Source organism: Cololabis saira, chromosome 21 (assembly GCF_033807715.1).
Source record: "Cololabis saira isolate AMF1-May2022 chromosome 21, fColSai1.1, whole genome shotgun sequence".
Taxonomy (NCBI): Eukaryota; Metazoa; Chordata; class Actinopteri; order Beloniformes; family Belonidae; genus Cololabis; species Cololabis saira.
The window spans coordinates 32,227,493-32,247,813 of NC_084607.1; the positions used below are offsets into that span (position 1 = coordinate 32,227,493).

Consider the following 20,321-nt stretch of genomic DNA (forward strand, 5'->3'; position numbering starts at 1 on the left):
TCCCCCTCCGTGGCAGTGGATCTCGCCACGGTCTCGCAGGTGTATCACGACCGGAGGCACAAGCTGTGGTGTCGGATGATTCTCTCCAGCCCAGAGCCCCGTACTTGGCCCGGTTTCCTGGACTTCCCTAGTTTCCCGTTCATGGACCTTCCCTTCCTGGGTCTTTTGGATTACCTTTTTCCAGCCGTGAGTTTCCCTCCGGCCTGCACCTTTTGTTGGATTTTCCAGCCGTGAGTTTCACTCCGGACTGTGCCTTTTGTTGGACTTTCCAGACGCGTTTTTACAGTCTGTGATTTTGTGTTTGTCTTCCTCCCCTTTTGTGGAGCGCTTTTTGTTTAATAAACTTTGTTATACCTGAATCTTGCTCGTGTTGTCCTGCATTTGGGTCCGCCCTCCTTCCCTCAAGCCTAACATAACAAAAGTAACCCACGTTTTCTGTTCAGCACTGTAGCCAGGCTGACAAAGAGTCACAACTCTGTTGAGCCGTGCATTCCTGCAGCTCTCAGTAGTGAAGACTTTGAGCTTCTTTAACAGTAAAATCATGAGAATTAGAGAAGAAATCAACCAGCCGGTTGTTTTTATTTTATTTATTTATTTTTTTTTATTTAACCTTTATTTAACCAGGAGAAAGTCTCGTTGAGATTAATAATCTCTTTTACAAGAGAGTCCTGGCCAAGACAGGCAGCAACATGGTTACAAAAACAAATAACATAAGAACAATTTATAACAATTAAAACAGTTTTAACAAAACAGTAAACAGATCGGTTGTGGGCGTTTCTTCAGCTTTAGCGACTTCCCTACGCTCTGACTTGACTCTAGACTGTTTTGATCCTATAGACCTCCCTGAGCTGACCTCACTAGTCAATAGAGCTAAGTCAACCACGTGTATGTTAGACCCCATCCCAACTCCACTATTCAAAAATGTTTCTCTTATTGGTACAATACTGGACCAGATCAACCGATCCCTAAACTTAGGATATGTACCACAGGTTTTCAAAGTTGCACCAGAACACCAGAAAAAATAACTTATTTGACAATTTTCACCTGTTTCAAGTAAATTTTCACTTGAAATAAGTAGAAAAATCTGCCAGTGGGAGAAGATTTATCTTCTCATTACAAGCAAACAAATCTTGTTCCACTGGCAGATTTTCTACTTATTTTAAGTGAAAACCTACTTGAAACAGATGAAAATTGTTTTTTCCAGTGATGAGTCTTGTTTTAAGTGTAATGAGATTTTTTTTACTAAAATGAGACATTTTCACTAGAAATAAGACAAATATTCTTGTTAAGATTGTGAGTTTTTGCAGTGATCTATTTTACTTATCCTGTGAAGAACAGAGTCATATTGATAAGTTCAGAAAAGTGTTTTTATTGTTGTGTTTTGATGTATTTGATGTAAGCCCAGTGGATATTTAAAGCTTACAGAAGGCTGCATTTAACTGCTGCTATGTCATTCCTGCAGTATTTCTGCAGGTGTCAGTGCTAATATTTGTAATATATTATATTATTTGTAATCAGCACAAATTATCTGTCCCCATATGATAATATCCACCATCCCCCCTGATTTTTTTTTACAACTCGAGTACTGCTGGGGGGGTGGTCTCCATCCGCTGAGCCGGGCCCTGCCATCTCCTGTGCAGTTGGGCGTCCTTCCATTGGGATGGATGTGGACTTGGGTTTTTGTAAATCCATCAGTAACAGGTATGAGTCCAGGTTCACCTCCTGTCCTGACCTCGTGACCTCGGTGTTCTACCCCACGTTTCAGAGCCCCGAAGACCCGTCACAAGGTCCAAGCCTCGCCTTCCTACCAGTCAACAATACGAAAAGTTGTTTTTAGGAACAGATCAAGACATTTGTGTGGAGTTTGACTGTTGAGTTGGGTTCATTTGAAACATTAAACTCAACCCCACAGGAGCACTTTAACCTCAGCTCTCCACTAAGAGAAAGAACTCTTCAGATGAGACCAAAGTGGTTATCAGGGAAAATAATCTATCCAAACCTAACTCAGTTCAGTTTAAATACTGTATGCAGCGTCAACTCTCACGTCATTCCAGAAAAACGGGATAGAGGTTCATCTGATGGACTGAAGAGTTAAATCTCAGGAGGCCTGAAGTCTGACTCTGAGCACCAACAGAACCGGTCTCTTGATGCAAGGGCAGACATCTCATTAGTTACTTGTGTTAAGCATATAGAGACTTAATCAACATATCTGCAGACTTTCTCATTCAAAACTAAAACAAATATCTGTTTTCTTTCACAAGGACGGTAAGATAATGAAATCAGGACGTTGACACTGAGCCTGTAGCTCGGAGCCCCCTGCTGGCTGCAGGAGGTAACTACACCCACCGGTGCTCTCTGTTTACATGTCTCAGTCTCAGGTTTGTCAGGTCAAATCAAAGTTTATTTAGACGGGACAATGCATATTAATTAATGAACACCACATTAAGCAGTGTAAATACACCGGATTTTAGCAGAAATGCTAGTTTCCACCCGCAGTCCCCACAGAAAACATAAACTCAATTCAGTCAAACAATACAAACAAGGGAAGAAACATAAAACATACATAGTAGTAAAATAGATTTAGCAGCATTTAAAAGCAGTATGGATTGTATCTAAAGTGACTTGAGCAAAAAATGCATATTACAATAATGAAATACCAGTGATGGTAATATTATGGTACTGAGAGTATCCAAGTGTGACATACAAAGCATTGCACATTGCCCTAGTACGTACAAATTAAAACAGATAATTTACATTAAGACAAACTACACAAGTTTAAGCCTGGTTGTGATAACAGTGTTGTTCCTGCAATAGCCATGATTTAAAATGTTTGGTGAAAGAGGTCAGAGTTCACGTATCGTGCTTGGTGTTGGATTCCAGGTGTGAGAGGCACGAACCGAAAAAGTGGCTTGACTAAAAGCACTTTTTCTAAAAGGAAGTATACAGTCGCCTCTAACACCAGCTCTGGTTAATCTGTTTGAATTTCTTTTCACAGATTCTTGTAGTGGGGGTGGTGCCTGGCCATGAAAGATGTTATAGATCAAAATAGCGTAATTATATTTTACAATGTTGTCCCAGTTTAAGCGCTCATGCTTTTTTAATATTATAAGGTACTTTAACCTTCATCCAGAGGTTCTTTACAACGCACCAAGATCTCCACGAGAAGGCTGACTGTTACCAGTGTGGTCCAGCTGTGGTCCAGCTGTGGTCCAGCTGTGGTCCAGCTGTGGTCCAGCTGTGGTCCAGCTGTGCACAGTGCTGGGGTTGTAAAGCATGCATGGATCTGTGTTTTTGTCTCTGAGATGTTCCCTGAGGACTTCCTGCTCTACTCGTCAGACTTCATACCTCACATGGTTGTGCTGTACTTCATCCTTTGACCTTGTTGCAGGGATATCTGCCACAGTCATAACTGATATCATTCCAGGGCCACGACAGCAACAAGGAGCCTTTTTTTTCTTTTAAAGATGTTAAAGCAGATGTCCAACTAAACAACAGCTCCTCTTGTATTACACCTTCATTTAACCAGGGAATAAGACTCCAGACATTCATCTAAAGCCTGAACTGCCCCCTCATCGTGAACTTCAGAAAGAAAGCAGAAACCAGGCACCCATCCTCATTGGAGAGCATGTGGAGAGGGTCTCACACTTCAATTTATTCATGTATTTATATATTTATTTATTTATTTATTTATTTATTTATTACGGATCCCCATTAGTCCTCATTGCAGTGAAGACTATTCTTCCTGGAGTCCAACATTGCACACATAAAACAATACAATACAATCCTGACAATTAAAACATAACTCAATCTAAACAAAAATGATCTGAGATGTGATGGAATTCAACCCTTCAATTGTTGAAACCATCCAGAACCAAACAACAAAAAATATTCCATTTTACACACTCAGAATAAACCAAGAATTTCAGAATAAACCAAGAATTTCAGAATAAACCAACTAACTAAAACTGACTTCTTTGCTAAGTACTGCTTTTCCTAATTTATTTTTGAATCCAACTTTATTGTTTATCATATTTTTTAACAAATATTAAAAAAAGATGTACATCAATTAAGGCAAGAGAAATATGGAATAGTTGTGACAACGACCTAAAAATGTGTAGTTCTATCTTCAAGTTTAAGAAAATGTTTAAAGAAAACATTGTAAATAAATATAAAACACCATAACTATAAAGTATATTAACAAAAACATTCTAAAATGTGAAATTGTCTTATTTATTTTTGTCTTCTTTATGCATTGTTTTTTTCCAAGGATTAAGGCTAATGTCTCATATTTAAGCTGATCACAAGATAAAAAGGGTAGGCACTATAAGCTTCAGCCTACACCTTTTCGGCAAAAGCAATGTTTATTTTACTTTTTTCATTTTGTTTTGTAAAATAACTTGTACTTGTTGAAATAAAGACAATTCATTCATTCATTCATCATGGTTAAATGTGGTGGAAGCTTACTCCAATATGTTACTGCTACTACTCTGTGAGCTGCAGGTCTGTGCACGGTTCTCCAGCGCTGCAGGAGCACGGAGGACAGACCTCCCCGGGGTCGTACCGGCTGTCCAGCAGCCATCAGATGTTTCACATCGATAAAGAGCAAAGAAACAGTTGCGATCCTTCAGCATGCTCTAGTTAGTTTTGAGGAAATGTACTTTTCTCTTATTTCTCATATGCACCTTCACTTCACGTACAGTACAATGTCTTGTGCCACCATGACCGTAAAAATGTTTTGATTCTGACTCTTGATAAATGATTCTGTTTACTCATGGTGAAATATGCGTCACCCATGGCAGCGGTGAACGATTTGTTCTTCCGAAAGAGCAGATTATAACTTCTTTAGAAAAAACAAGTTGTTACTGAACAGAAGATTTGCTGCTTCTGCCTGTAGATAACACAAATCTGTCTTCTGAGATCAGGGCGGCAGGACCTGTTTGCCAGGTGGCCCCGTGGGCCCCGCCCAGATACCTGCTGCTCTGAAAGCTGCTCATCAGCTCCCAGGTGTGCTAGTTCAGGTGTGGCTGCTCGGAGCAGAGGAAGGCGACGGCAGCGCTGCAGGTTTAGCTCTTGGTCTTGGTCTTGGTCTAACGTCTGAGGAGTTCTGCTGGACCTGAGGAGCTGCCTGGTCTCTACACAGGTGGGTCCCGTTACCAAGCACCTAGTCTGGACTTTCCTCCTTCCTGCTCTGCTTTGTTTGCTTGATTTCATCAATTTGTTTGTCTGAAATTGAATGGGTAGAATGAAATGTGTTGTTTTGTTCTGGAGAGGTGAAACCAGGCCTGAAAACCAGGATCCGGTCCGACTACAGGCTGGAATGTCAGCGATGAGCTTCCTCTTAAACTTTCACCTGCACCTTTTTAGGGTGGGGGTTTGGATCATTGAGGCATGAAAGCAGATTTTAACTGGATTGTCAGTAGTTTTTGGTTTAACATTTTACTTTGAGCGGAGCACTCTACCCATCTTAGCTTATCCTGACTTCAGTTTGTCACAAAGGGAGATCCAGATTTCTCCATTTGAGCCTCCTGCAACCCTGTGTCTGCTGCACTCTTAAGCTTTCCTCTGGTATCCTTTAAACATATCTTTTATCCTACTCCTGCTCTGACCAGCTTAATTCTTCCCTTTTTTTTTTTTTTTAGGTCAGTAAGTTTTAAGTTTGGGAGGGGTATAGATATATAGATGATAGAAAAGACCTTCTTTGAAAGGAATCAGCCTTAGAATGTCTTTTGTTTTAAATTTCCCCTGCTGCTTCAAACTGGTTTTATTCCTGCAGTTGTGTTAAACACTAACATTTAGAAAAGCCCTACATAGTATTGAAGTATTTTATTAGTTTGGATCTTGTAGCCTCTCTAATGTTCATCTTTTGACTCCACAGCTCTGCTTGTTTGCCCCGAGCAGCAGCTCCATGCAGAGCTTTCCTCACCACGTGGTCCCCATGGACCCTCAGGTGGTCCCACCGGCCGCCAACAGCAGCCAGTCAGTGGCCAGCTTCCTGGAGAAGTCCCCGACCAGCACCTTCAAACCCGGCCACTCGCGCAACAGCAGCACCGGCTCGTCCAAGCACTCCAAACAGGTGAGGAGACCTGACCGTGGAGACCAGACCGTGGACTCTCTCTGGGTCTGAGGTCTCTCTCTGGGCTTTGGGTTGAGGTTCAGCAAACGGTTTTGTCCTGATCCCGTAGAGTTTTCATTCCTGACCCACAAATGCTCCTTTTTCAGGCTCGTAACTGGGAGGTGATGGGTGACCTGGAAAACCTGGACAGCACTTCTGTCCCGGGTTCCTCCGTGGACCTCAGTATCCCGGGGATGTGCGAAGGCTACCTGATGAAGAGGAGGAAGTACCCACTCAAAGGCTGGCACAAGGTGAGTCTGGAGCCCCGGGGTTGGGTCTTGTAGTCTTGTAGTACAGAGAGATGTCCACACTAAAAGATCTGAGCTGTGAGCTCCAACACAACGGGGGGACCGTGATGTAACTGTGGTCTGTTCTGCAGAGGTACTTCCTGGTGGAGAGGGGGATTCTCAAGTACTCAAAGACGCAGCAAGACGTGAGTTCTCAACGCAAAATGACCTGCCCTATCGCTCGCTCTTCCAGTCTGACTAAAGGTTAAACTGAGTTCCCCCTGACTGTTGTAGATCCAGAGAGGGAAGCTCCACGGCTCCATGGACGTCAGTCTGGCGGTCATGTCCGTCAACAGGAAGTCCAAAAGCATAGACCTGGACGCCGGGGACAACCTCTACCACCTGAAGGTACAGTACCTACGTGCTCCTGAACACGCCACCTTTACTGAAATAAAGACCCCGGCTGACGGTCCCCGTGTTTCCCCCGTTACAGGCGAAGAGCAGCGACATCTTCCAGATCTGGCTGACCAAGCTGTCCGCCCACCGCGTCTTCAGGAAGAATGAGGCGATGAGTGTCCATCATGGCGTCCTCCACGCTCTCTCGCTGGGCCAGAACAGCATGCCGGGTGTGGCCCCGAACAACAGACCCGCTGTTAGTATCCAGAACCCCCCCCTCCCTCCACTGGGGCCACTAGGGCCTGGATCCAACTTTCCAGGTTTACCGCTGGCTATGGTTAAGACATATCATGACCGGCTCAGGCCGGTCTTTGGACCCAGGTCGCTGAGCGGCCGGCCCGGCTCGGGCCCCGGTTACTGTTGGGCCCCGGCTACTGCTGGTCCTGGCTGTGATGGTGGTCGGTTCAGCTCTGGCAGAACTCATTTCAGTGGGACCTTCAGAAATCAGTCTTTGCGTTAGATTTGATCATGATGGATAGGGATGGGAATTGATAAGATTTTTACGATTCCAATTCCACTTTCGATTCTGCCTAACGATTCGGTTCTTTTTCGATCCCCTTATCATTTCTCATTTGGAGAAAAAAAAAGCACAATAATCAGGAAAATGGCGCTAATATGATGGGCAGTGTTCCTTAGTTAATTATTTACCTGCAGTATTATTAGCCACGGACATGCTAACGTTGCTGCTGGGTTGAGAATTACTGACGTCGGTCCGGAGTGGATTGAAAACGCCTCATTCATTGATTGTTGTTGCTGCTGTGTGTGTGTGCAAATGTTTTTGCATGTTGGTAGTATTTCCTCCCTGTGACGAAATATTCACTTAGCAAGTATTTCAAGTTGCCCTGTTGTCTCTTTTTTACTGAAATGTAACCAGACTTTCCAGCATTTGTATCGCTTGGGCGCCATGTTTATTATTGACTGCTGACTTACAAACGACTGGAATTGAAAAGGGAATCGTTTGTAAAACTTGCAAACGATTCCAAGGAATTGAAACACAGGGAATTGATTCAGAACAAGAACCGGCTCTCGATTCCCATCTCTGATGGATGTAAGCTGATTTAGCCTCATAGGCTAGCGTAAGCATAGCCAGCGAAGAAAGGGATTGACATGAGTTGGACGTGTTCCTGCCGGGTTCGTGGTCTGTTTCTTCCCCTCATTAGAACGGGCCGCTGTGCGGTATGACAAAAGATCTAAACAAGGAAACTCCCACACACCTTCTTCTTCCAGAGAAGAAGGTGTGCGGGAGTTTTCTTGTTAAGTTTGGCTGCTGATTTCCTCTTCCAACGCACCTTTCCGCAAATCCCGTGTGCAAAAGGTTTTCCACTTATGACAAAAGATTTTAAAATAACTCTTTAGAAAACCTGTGGGTGACATCACAGGGTTCTTCTGTAGTTTATGGTCCAGGTTTCTAATGAAAAAGCTTGTGAGAAGCATCTGCTCTATCATTGTAGCAGTAGTCTACAGTCCCCAAACGTTAGATGCTCCAGCCGGTGCCCGTAGCCCCTTTTGACCATTTTCTTTTTTAAATCTGTCGTACTGACGTGTGTGTGTATACATAAATGTAGCCTCCTGTTTCATCTGTCGGTTCTCCAGCCTGCTCACTACGCCAGCTCAGCATCCATATACCACCCAGAGCCGGCGGGCCCAGACGCCGTCCCCTCTCACCCGGCCGTGGCCCGCAAGGTGTCGGCCTGGCTGCAGCAGACCCACGAGATCGACAGCACGTCCAATGGTGAGTCTTGAGTGATCCGGAGCTATGAAAATGTTGGAGGCTTTAAGATGAGCGGGGAGATGAACCTCCTGACTTGCAGATGATAAACTAAAGTAGTCCCCCTCCCCCCTCGGATCTGTCAGAGCTGGCTCGCTGTCAGACGGAGCTGACGGAACTGGCTCAGCTCATCCAGAAACTCACCTGGCTGGAGGGAGGCCTGCCCATCACCAACACTGACCTGGAGAGGAGGATCAGCATGCAGGTGAGTCCCGGCCTCCTCCGTCCTCCATCTTACAGCGTTTTAGGAAGTAGTTCAGAGAAGGTAAACGAGTTCAGTTGAAACGGTTTGACATTCCTGTTTGTCATAAACCTGCCTGTGGCAAATCAGACTATTCAGAGATGAGCTCGTCTGGAAAGCAGCTCTAATCCTGATGATCTGGTTCTTCTTCCAGAATCTGACCCTGGAGAAACCCAAGAAGAAGTCAGGGAAGATGGTGGGTCACTCCAGGACGCTGTCCCGTGTGGAGGCCATGGGAGGAATGGTAGGAACCCGAGTTTAGGCACAGATCCCGGCGGTGAATCTGAAGAGAACCTTGTCAAGTCACCTTTATTGTCCATTCTGACATGTGCAACACAATACAGGATTGAAATCGTCATCCTCAAAGGCCTTACGGTGCAGCAGCTAAACACAAAAAAGACACTGTGCAAATCTTAAAGAATATAAAGGAGAGAAAAAATACTATTTTCAAAAGATTGGCTTATCTGATCGGCTTCAGGGTAGTTAGCAGAGGTGTCAAAAGTATTCACATTCATTACTCAGGTAGAAGTATAGATACTAGAGTTTAAAAATACTCCTGTAGAAGTTGAAGTATCAACTCAAGTCTTTACTCAAGTAAAAGTATAAAAGTACTGGTTTCAAAACTACTTAAAGTGTAAAAGTAATGTAAAGGGGAAAAAAGCCATTGAAATGAATACATTTTAGTATAATGCAAACATATTAAAGAACCATATGTGTACTATTGAGCATTAACATGTGTTTCAGAGAGCAGGAGATATGATGACTAGTTGCCTATAAGTATTGTAATGGTGCAAAAAGTCAAACTTCAGAGGCATGTTATCATTTATCCTAACCTTTATTGGAATGTACATCCAAGTTTACGGTAGTTGCAGGAATCTGAGGGAACGGATGTAAGAACAAAACTGGACAAGAACATCTGAAACAACCACAACCAAATTCACTCTATCCGGATGGAGCAATTTAACTGGATAGTTTTTTTTTTAAAGGCCGAAATGAAATGGAGTAACGAGGCTGTTTTTAAAATGTAAAGAGTAAAAAGTACAGATAATTGCATGAAAATGTAAGGAGTAACTTTGTTACTTGACACCTCTGGTAGTTTTTTCTAAACTACTGCTGCATGGCTTCACTGGCTGCTCATCTGCAGCCCCTGAACCCGGGTCAGAGCCACGCAGACAGTCTGGAGAAGAGACTTCATGGCAACAATTTGGTTTTAAGTATCAACAAAAAAAGGAACCGACATCATTGACACTTTAGGATAAGAGATATTTGCAGCAGATGTGCTTGAGTCCATCACCAGAAGCTTTGGGGCTAACCGCTGGACGCTCCTCTCTCTCATAGTTCACGTCCAGCCACCTGAGTACCAACAGTGTTTCCGGCATGGCTCCGTCGGTGCAGTCCATCCCCGGCTACGTGTACTCGCAGCTGTCCAACCCTCAGGTGACCCCGCCGGAGGCCAAGAAGCTGCACCAGGAGATCTGCACCGTCTCTCAGAGAGGTAACGTCTCCACGCAGATGCTGGCAGGTCCATGAGGACCCGGCAGTTTATCTGCAGCTCTGTTTATGTTGGCTCTGAGGTGGAAACTGTATTTCTGAGACTCCACTCATGAATAATGTTGTTGCAGTCCACTCCTCGCTGAAGTCCATCCATGACGTTCTGTCTCTGGAGAGGGAGAGACTGGGACAGGCCTGGACTGGACCGGACCTGAGGCAGAACACCTCCCACCAGCTGGCTACGCTTTGCACCACTATGTCAGAGGTAATTGCACCTGGAACCGAACTACTGCTGCTCTGCCGGAGGAGACGGTGCGTAACTGCAGATCTGCAGATCTGTGGCTGCAGATCTGTGGCTGCAGATCTGTGGCTGCAGATCTGTGTGACGAGAAAAGCGACTGTTTGAATGAAACTGCTGAGCAGGTTTGGGCTGTTTCCCTGCAGGAGGGGTTCGCTGGCTAGAAACTAACACACACACTCAGATAAACTGGTGTGGCACAAAAATGGGGCGGTGACGCTGGTTCATGTTGGTTCCTGCTTCAACTCACTCCGCCTGTCTTTAAGGACGCTGCTCTTCTGGCTTTTTTCTTTGGTGGCTGGTTGCCTAGCAGCAGGATCTCACCTGGTGCTCAGGTGTAAACGACGTATTTAGAGGCGGAACATGTTGATGGAACTGCTGCTGAAGTAAGTTTAGATTGCTAAACTCTTGTCTCAGATGTTTTGTCTGGTGGCCTCTGACCTCGGGTGCACATTAGCTGTGATGAGTTGGGTGAGGTCTAGACCTGGGGGGCGGGGAACGGGCCCGTAGGCGACCACACCACCAACCTTCAGCCTGGTCATCCGCCCCCTCACCCAACAGGAAGCAACGTTTTTGATGCGAGGATGTTTTTTATTCAGTCAGGACAATGATGGTGGTTTACGTGTGTGCCCCCATCTGGCTACAAAACTTGGATAATTCTTCATTCCGACACAGGTTTGTGTCTCAAAAGTCAAATGATGTGCAGGAAGTTATTTCTGGTTTGTGTAATGTGTGTGTGTGTGTGTGTGTGTGTGTGTGTGTGGTTTTTTTTTTTTTTTTTCCCCTGCATTTGGATCAAAGTTCAGCTGCAGGAGGAGTTTGTTAGGTGTGATGGTATCAGCAGCTGAGCATATCTGAGGGAAACATTCAGGTTCAGATATATTTAACATTTCTGGATGACACGAGTGTTAAACTGAAGTTGGTGGACGTGCACGTTTCAAGATTCCTGTGAGTGAGTTGTAAATGTCTCTTATTGGTTGACATTGAGGATTAATGAGCTTTTCAAGATCATTGACATAGTTAACATTTAGACTCTTTGAGGTTACCAGAACAGTGACTTGGTTAGTGGTTTAACTTTTATTTTTTTAAACACTCTCTACTTGAGAGAAATTCTCATGATGCAACAAAATAAGAAATGAATCAAAGGGCCGTCGCTTAAACGCTGATGCTGAGCATGTTTCTGCATGACGCTCATCTGCTGTATCTCCTTCCTCTGCATTTGTCTTGCATGGCTGTGTGTGTGTGTGTGTGCGCGTGCGCTCGTGTGTGTTTGCGCGTGCGCTCGTGTGCCTGCAGCTTGACGTACAGTCCCATCTGACCAAAGTCCACTCGCTTTCCTTGTCTTCTGACTCTACTGAAGAATCCTTCCACACCGTCCGTCAGGACCAGGTGCGTAACGCCTTTTTCTTGTAATTTGCTTAAGTTATTTTTGTTTTTCATTTAAAATTTCCCAAAAGCGGAGTGATTTCCTTGCAGCTATCGTGGCATGTGTCTGATTGAGAAAAGTGTAAACGATTGACTGGTGCTGGTTGATGGGTGGTGGCTGAGGGCCTTATCTTCCTGCTGTCGGCTTCCTCCATCCAGTCGTGCAGCAGTTGGGGGTTGTTAACTGGCGTTAACGTAATGCCAAGAGGGGAAGACATCAGCACAGGTGTTAATATCAGCCTGATGCTAATAAAACCATTTCCAAATCATCTGGAATTTCACTTTTCTAAAGCAAAAGATCCTAAACGAGGGGAAAACTAGCCTGAGCATGACCACTTTGGCTGGTTGGATTTGCTCCGCGTTTCTCTTCCCGGGCAGAAGCCGAAGGTCTTTCAGCTGAGTGTTAATGTCTCGGGTATGAAGTGTTCCTCCTCTGGTTTTGCAGAGGACGCCCTCCGCGGGCCGGCACATTCACCGCACCCCGTCGGTAGCAGAATCGATGGCGGAGTACTTCGACGCCAGCGAGGTGATCATCTGCGAGACCTCGTCTGAGGCGGACGCGTCGGACGAGTCGGGGCTGAGCGACATCACCACCACCAGCACCTCGGAGCCCGAGGAAGGCCACTGTGAGTGGAGCTGCTACTATTACCGCGACCGCCACCGCCGTGTTCTGAGTGTGTTCCTCTTCCTCCCCAGCTGCCGCCACCGTCAACTACCGGGCCAGTCTGAAGAGCGCCGCCGACAAACCCATTCTGGTTCCTGCCGACACGGGTAACGCCTGCACCGCTGCCACGCGGGTCATAGTACACATAGTACACCCATATCACAGATCAGTCTCACTACACAGTGATCTGATCTGGCGAGTGATGCCGGGATAAAGCACCTGCACCCCCACCACGTGTTCTCCTGCAGCCTGTCAGTCATCTGTGATAAAGAGCTGATGACTAGAACCATGGGAATGTTGAACAAAGGCCAGAGCTTCAGCCGTCTGACTGAAAACCAGGCTAACCGGTTAAATACAGACCATGATCGGGCAGGAAAACATAAATAAATCATTGTTGCAAGAGATAAAGTTGGCATGTGGTGTTAATCAGCTAAACTACAACTGGACCTGAAGTGACCTGATTGTGTGGATCAGATACGGCCACTTGGAGTTTCACTGCTGAAGACGTTAAAGCTCGGTGATGGGCGTCGCCCTGGCGTTTGCAGAAGCAGCTTTACAAGTTCATCTTGTTACTAAAAATGCAGGACAGCTGTTTTGTAAAAGACTAAAGTGACAGGCATTTTGAAGGTTTATAACTACAGAACAGACTTGAGCGACCAGGGTTCCAGTAGTTTGAGGTTTGGGGCCACTTGGCAGACCCGTGGACATCCAGTCCTCTCAGACAGATGACTAGTTTAGTTCAATAGCTTGCTCTTTCCTCTCTTTGGAGGATGAATTCTGTTTCCTTGACTTCCTGCTCTCGGCACGCAGGCCGTCGGACGATCCTCCCCGCCGGCTCCACGGACAACAGCCACGTTGGCATCATGACCATCCTGTACAACAACATCGGGAAGGACCTGTCCCGGGTGTCCATGCCCGTCCTGCTCAACGAGCCGCTGTCTCTGCTGCAGAGACTCAGCGAGGAGCTGGAGTACTCGGACCTGCTGGACATCGCCAACCACATCGATGATCCTTACGAGAGGATGGTGAGTTCAGAATCAGAAAAATGTTTATTGCCAAGTTTGTTAAACACACACAAGGAGTTTGTTGTAGTGATTGGTACAATACAATACACATATATATGTATGTATATATATATATATATATATATATATATATATATATATATATATATATATAAAAAAGAGAGAAAATGTATAAGCAAAAATGTACAATATGAGGTTTTTAGAGTGCCGGATATGAGTCTGTGCAAAAGTGACTTAGGATGTGCGTTAATGTAACGCACAAGGTCAGGATTGGAATCTTTACGTTAATGTAACGTAGAGTGGGATGGGGAGGACAGCTGCAGATGGGAAAAAACTGTTCTTGTGGCGTGAGGTTTTGGTCCTGATGGACCGCAGCCTCCTGCCAGAGGGAAGAGTCTGGAACAGTTTGTGTCTGGGTGGGAGAGGTCTGAGGGAGGAGTTTGAGGAGACCTCGGTTTATGCCCAAAAAGGAATGTTTTGTTGGACATGAGAATAACTGGTGCCATGTTTTTGCCTTTAAATATGTTTAAAAGTATGAAAACATTAAAGCTTTCAGTTATAATTGCATAAATTGTCTATATTTCATTACTTTTACCTACATTTTCATAAAATGCTAAAAACTAAATTCTCCAAAATTAAAGACCGGAAATGGAAAAAATTAAAACGGAATGTGAGAAAAACAAACTGATTTTATCCGTCTGTTTCCTCCCTGGATCTGTTTGGTAATTCTGCCCCACGATGTTTCTGAAAGCAGTTCTATCAGCATTCTGGGAGCTGATTGGTCCTTACAGCATCATTAGCTGCCAATACTTGCTGTTGAATCTCAATATGATACTAGTATTAAGATGTTGCAGAACTACAGTCGCATAATTCATGCAACAGCTCAAAAAACAGTTTTAATAACACTAACCCAAATCAATATCGGAATCAAATCGTGATAATCTATTCTGAGTCTTAAGAATCGAATTGATTCTTGACATTTGAGTCGATCCCCAGCCCTACTATAAAGTATCCTTGTTTTTAGATTTACGTGGCTGCCTTCTCCATCTCTGGTTATGCCTGGGCCACCTGGAGATATCGCTACAAGCCGTTCAACCCCGTCCTGGGAGAGACCTACGAGAACCACAGAGAAGACCGGGGATTTCATTACGTCAGTGAGCAGGTAATTCTGACAAACGGGACTGTTGGAGGACATGACTGCTGCTGCTGCTGCCGCTGCTGCCGCTGCCGGGGAACCTGACTGTCGTGTTTCTCTTGCAGGTCTGCCACCACCCGCCCGTCTCCGCCTGCTACGCAGAGTCTGAAAACTTCTCCTATTGGCAAGGTAGGGGCAGCGCGTTTACAGGCGACTCCTGCATCTGACACGAGGAAACAAACACTCTTCTGCTCTGCCTTCAGATCAGAGGTGGAAGAACAAGTTCTGGGGGAAGTCGGTGGAGATCCTCTCGTCAGGGATGGTGAATGTGGCCCTCCCTAAGTGAGTCATTGTTTTACCCACAACAGTCCCAGTAAACGTCTTTACAGTCGTGGCGTGAAGGGTTTAAACCGATGATTCCAGTATAAATGTTCACTGAGGCTGGTTGTGGGTGACTAGTGCTGGTTCAGGCCCGTCTGCAGTTCTGAGCTCAACACGGGTACAAAGAGAACCTGGTCCTGTCTAGGGATGGGAATTGAGAACCGGTTCTTGTTCAGAACCGGCCCCCAGTGTTTCAATTCCATTTGCAAATGATTTGCTTTTCGATTCCAGTGGGCATGAATGACGTCAGCACACACGTTGCTAAGCAATGTACGTAAGCCAACAGTCAATAGTAAACATGGCGCCCAAGCAATACAAATGCTCAAAAGTCTGGTTACCTTTCAGTAAAAGAGACCAGGGAAACTTGCAATACCTGCCAAGTGGTTATATCGTCGAAGGGAAAACATACTATCAACATGCTAAAACATTTGTGCAAACAGCAACTAATAACAATCAATGAATGTTGCCTTTTCGATCCGCTCCGGGCCAACGTCAGTCATGCTCAGTAGCAACGTTAGCATGTCCTTGGCTAATAATACTGCAGGTAAGTTAACAAACGAACACTGCCTATCATATAAGCACCATTTGCCTCATTGTTGTCATTTTTTTCCAAATGAAAATCGATAAAGAATCGAATCGAAAATGGAATTGGAATCATAAAATTCTTATCAATTCCCATCTCTAGTCCTGTCTGAGCAGAGCTGCTGTGGCTGAGCAACCACATAAATAATAGTCATCGTCAGACTGCAGTCAATGGTGTTTTTTTGCATATTTATTCATCAGGGTGGGTGTTTTTTGGTCTACGTAGAGATGATCTTTTACATCCATTTCCACCTCGAGTGCTTCCCTGGACACTCGTCATGACCGGATGTGTCCTATATCAGACTCGAGTGTGAACGCATCACATTTCCTAAGTTATTAATTTATGTATGTTTATTTAGGAACCTAACATTTGGTGCCGAAACACGGTATCTCGATCTGTGACTTTGGAACGGCGTAGGTTCAACAGGCCATCTAAGACGAGGCCCAGATTTGGTCCTGCGCTGTTCCAGGGAGTGTTTCATTTTGGTTACTGTGAAGTTTCATAAGAACAAACAGGAGGGAAATGTGAGGTTAATCAACCTTTTTGAACTAGTTTGTCCTTATGAAAACTCAGAATCAAGTCAGCTTGGAGAGCTGACTGTTTTTTTTTAACCTCACACACACATGAGCAAAAAATCGGATTTGGGTCACTTGGGAACTGCAGTGTGAACGTAGCCTGAGATAACTTTGTGCTCCTTGAAATTCCACTAACCAAGAACTTAAAAAAAACAAAGACCTGCTCCATGTCCTCGGGTAGCTGCAGGTTGAGGGAAACACCTTCAAACCTGCTTGTGCTGTGGTTCCTGGGTGGATTTATGCTGACTGGTGGGCAGCAGGAGTGATGAGTTTTACGCTGTGGTCCTGAGTCCAGGACGGGTTAGATGGCTGGTTTTTACCTGCAGATGTACTCGAGGTACATACTTCTGATATTCGTTCGTGTATGTGTGTGTGTAGATCTGGTGACCACTATGAGTGGAACAAGGCGGTGACCTGCATCCACAACGTGCTGAGTCAGCAGCGCTGGTTGGAGCACTACGGCGAGGTCGTCATCAGAAACACCAAGAGCGACGCGTGCACCTGCAAAATCACCTTCGTCAAGGTAACGCCCACACTCGTGCACACATCCTGACGGAGTGGAATCAGGCCATCTCTCTCAACGTGGACGGTGTGGGGACTTGACTTGATCTGACCCAAACAAAACCTACAAGTCACTGAGGCGCTGATTGACCTTAAACAGATGACGCGTGTCAGTTGCACGAATGAATGTCCATAAACATCCTTTGTGATGCTCAAAAAGGAGTATTTATTGGTACACACAAGCTCCTAACGAACTACATGCACTTATAACTTGCATGAGATTAGTAAAAGTGCAAGACCAACAAAAAACTGCAACCATGCGAAGCCAAAGTGAAACGCGTCATCTGTTTAAGGTCAATTAGTGCCTCAGTGACTTGTATGTTTTGTTTGGGTCAATTCAAGTCACAACACAAGTCAAAAAACTGTGCTCACCAGCACCACCTACAGTGCAAAAATGGCACTACAATTCACATACTCCCTGTTATTCAATGGGAAGCACGACAATATAAATGGGCTCTAATGGACGGTATCTGGCCCAAACTCGTGTCTCTTCCAGTCTCGCTACTGGAGCTCGGACAACAGCAAGAACGAGGTGCAGGGTGTGGTTCTGGACCGGGCCGGGGAGGTGGTCCATCGCTTCGGAGGCCTCTGGCACGAAGGCATCTTCTGCGACACGCTGCCCACGCCCAAGTGCATCTGGAAACCTAGTAAGTGACCTCGTTGAGACTCGCAGGGACGCTGAGGTCCTGAATCTCATACCTGAGAATCGTCACGCTGACGTCTTTTTGTTCCAGATGGTGTTCCTGACGACAACTTCAAGTTCTACGGTTTCTCGCGTTACGCCCGAGAGCTGAACGAACTGACGCCGGACCTGAAGGACGTCCTCCCTCCCACGGACACGCGGTTCAGGCCGGACCAGAGGTACGAGCTGCACTACACAGGTTATTGACCATCCGCACACCCAGATGTTGAACTGTGAACCTCCCCGTCAGGCTCCTGGAGGAGGGGAAGGTGGTGGAGGCCGACAAGAAGAAGGATGAGGTGGAAGAGAAGCAGAGGGATCGGAGGAAGGAGATGGCCAAGAAAGGAGAGCTGCACGTCCCCAGATTTTTCACGTGAGAACATTTAGTCTTCATCTCAAAAACACTTTTATGGAGCTTTTACACTAGTACCTACTCAGCTCGACTCGCCTTGCCCTCGTTTCTTTTCAATACCCAGATCAGAAGTAGGAGGTTGGAGTGAAACTGCTGTGGCGTATGTATCTAAATGTAGAAGACAACACTAAAGATGTAGAACCTGGAGGAGATGATAGATGTGCTGCTGGGTCTGTGGCTTGTGTTTTGATATCAAGTTGAAAATGAGGGTGAGAGAGCTTCAAGTGGCAACGCTTTTTAATATTTTTTTTAGTTTGTCTCTGCGCTGCTGAAAAGTCAGCTGGAGCCGTGAGCAGCTATGAAGAGACAGAGCTCCTGGTAGATCTGGTCGTTCCTTATCTCCGTCTAGATCCCTTTTTAATTCTCTCCTCAGCACCAGGTTTATGAACATCTGCACCTCAGAGTTAGATCATGAAACAGACTTTTGCTGCCGTTGCTGGCCGAGTAAAATGAACAATAATCCGCCGTCAGAGTCGCTCTTTTGCTGATTTCCACGTCTGACTCCAACCCCCCGACCAATCGGTGGCCTGTAGTGTGATGACGTCAGATACAGCCGACTCATCCGCTTAGAACCTCAGCAGAGTACCGTATTTTCTGGACTATAAGCCGCACCTGCATATAAGCCGCATCCGCTTTAGTTAAAAAAAAAAAAAAGATATGCAAGCCGCAGATATTTGTTGTTAGATTAGATATTTACTACATGTACAGAAGGATTTTGAACTGTAAATGATGTACATGTTTGTACCTAAATAGATCCTTTCCTAACAGTGTCTTTTAACACGGCAGCAACTTTGCTGATTAAAACGGGACAGAACCAAGAGAAAATAACCAGTATTTATTTATCTGTTTGAAATCTGCTTCTACTTCTATCTGCTAAAGAAGTAGCGTATTCTTCTTTGCATTTATTTTGTCTGAGTTTTGATTCTAATTCCAGTTAGAGCGCCCCGAGCGGTGGAAGAAAAATCCACAGAATAGCTGCACCTTTGTATAAGCTGCACGGTTCAAAACCTATGGAAAAAAGTAGTGGCTTATAGTCCAGAAAATACAGTAGTGAGAGAAAATTATCTACTCTGACCCCTAGTGGAAAAGCGCCGAGTCGAGTTGGGCTGAGTAGGTACTAGTGGAAAAGTGCCATTAGTTTGGGGGGGAGGGGTTAAGTATTGGCTGAATACAGGTATGATTGACATGATCCAGGGCCACAGGGGAGTTGGCTCCAAGCTCCCCCCTCCAGACTCTCAGGACAATCAGAAGCTGCTTCCCCAGGGTTGATGGGTTTGTTTTTCTTCCTTTTGGCAGTAAATCTGTGGACGATGCCGGCAGGGAGGTGTGGCAGTACAACGGCTCGTACTGGCCGCTCCGCAGCGACCCCGGGTTCTCCCAAACCGAGAACCTGCACTTGTGGTAGACACCTGAACGCCGGCTGCACCTGGTCACACGATGAAGAGGGTTACAGGGCTATACTGGTGCACATAAACACTTCTGAGCGTGTGGGGTGAGAGGTTTCTACAAGCACAAATGACCCCCGCGTTTTCCTGTCGGGAGGTCCTTAGTTCAGAGGTGAGGTGCCGTACTTGAGCAAATGAAGACTGACTTCTACGAGCCTGATGATTTTTTGCCTTCGGCCTGATTTTTATATACTCAAGAAGTGAACTGTTAAACTGTTCCAGCTGCCACAACTGAACTCGGTCTGCATGAATCATGTTGGTGTGATGATTGACAGTTGGATGACATGTTGCGCTCTAACATTTTAACACTTATTTTAGTCTACGGTTGTTGGACAGGTTGTTTTTAGCTCCTTCCTGTGCTGGAAGGAGGAGGGTTTAAATGGTGAACTGGTGTTGTCCTGCTCTCTCCGTAGGTATAACTCGTTATGTGTGTATCATCTATGGTTGTGCTGCCGCCGGTTAATGTCCTGCTTCTGACTCCACTGAGCTGAAAGAGCAGAATTTTTTGAACTCTTGGCTCTCAGATGCAGTTGTTTTATTCATGTTGGATGATTTACAAAAGAGAGAAACTGCTGTTAAAGCTCTTTTGCCCAAATAAAAAGTTGAATTATCACCTTGTCCTGCTTCTATGATGGTTCTGCTGGGGGTGGGAGCGGGATGGGATTTACACAAGTAAAAGAAATTGAACGGATTAAAAATGGAGAATTCTTCTGTTTGTATGGATTCCTTTAATAACAATCCTTGGACGGCGTGTAATGTTAGAAGTGGGCGTCAACGGTTACTGATGCGGGTCGGCCTCTCGTGGTTTAATCCCTCTACGGGCTGCTTGTTTCAGTAACT

At 45.3% G+C, this 20,321-nt stretch overlaps 1 protein-coding gene across 3 annotated transcripts; it reads left to right on the forward strand.

Moving 5' to 3' along the window:
• The first annotated feature begins 5,017 nt into the window (after positions 1–5,017).
• LOC133422159 (oxysterol-binding protein-related protein 7-like) lies at positions 5,018–20,092 on the forward strand. 3 transcript variants are annotated; one of them, XM_061712081.1, is made up of 23 exons: positions 5,018–5,140; positions 5,876–6,073; positions 6,220–6,363; positions 6,492–6,545; positions 6,634–6,747; positions 6,833–6,991; positions 8,389–8,527; positions 8,650–8,768; positions 8,959–9,048; positions 10,143–10,299; positions 10,427–10,560; positions 11,890–11,982; positions 12,464–12,644; positions 12,715–12,789; positions 13,493–13,707; positions 14,732–14,869; positions 14,968–15,031; positions 15,106–15,184; positions 16,760–16,904; positions 17,439–17,589; positions 17,677–17,803; positions 17,875–17,997; positions 19,333–20,092. In XM_061712081.1, exons 2-23 carry the CDS (start codon positions 5,906–5,908, stop codon positions 19,439–19,441), a joined length of 2,778 nt encoding a protein of 925 aa, XP_061568065.1. In that variant the 5' UTR covers positions 5,018–5,140; positions 5,876–5,905; the 3' UTR covers positions 19,442–20,092. The 3 variants fall into 3 exon arrangements, with proteins under 3 accessions (XP_061568065.1, XP_061568067.1, XP_061568066.1); XM_061712082.1 differs by having other exon boundaries at positions 5,032–5,140; positions 5,899–6,073; XM_061712083.1 differs by lacking the exon at positions 11,890–11,982.
• Positions 20,093–20,321: the final 229 nt, after the last annotated feature.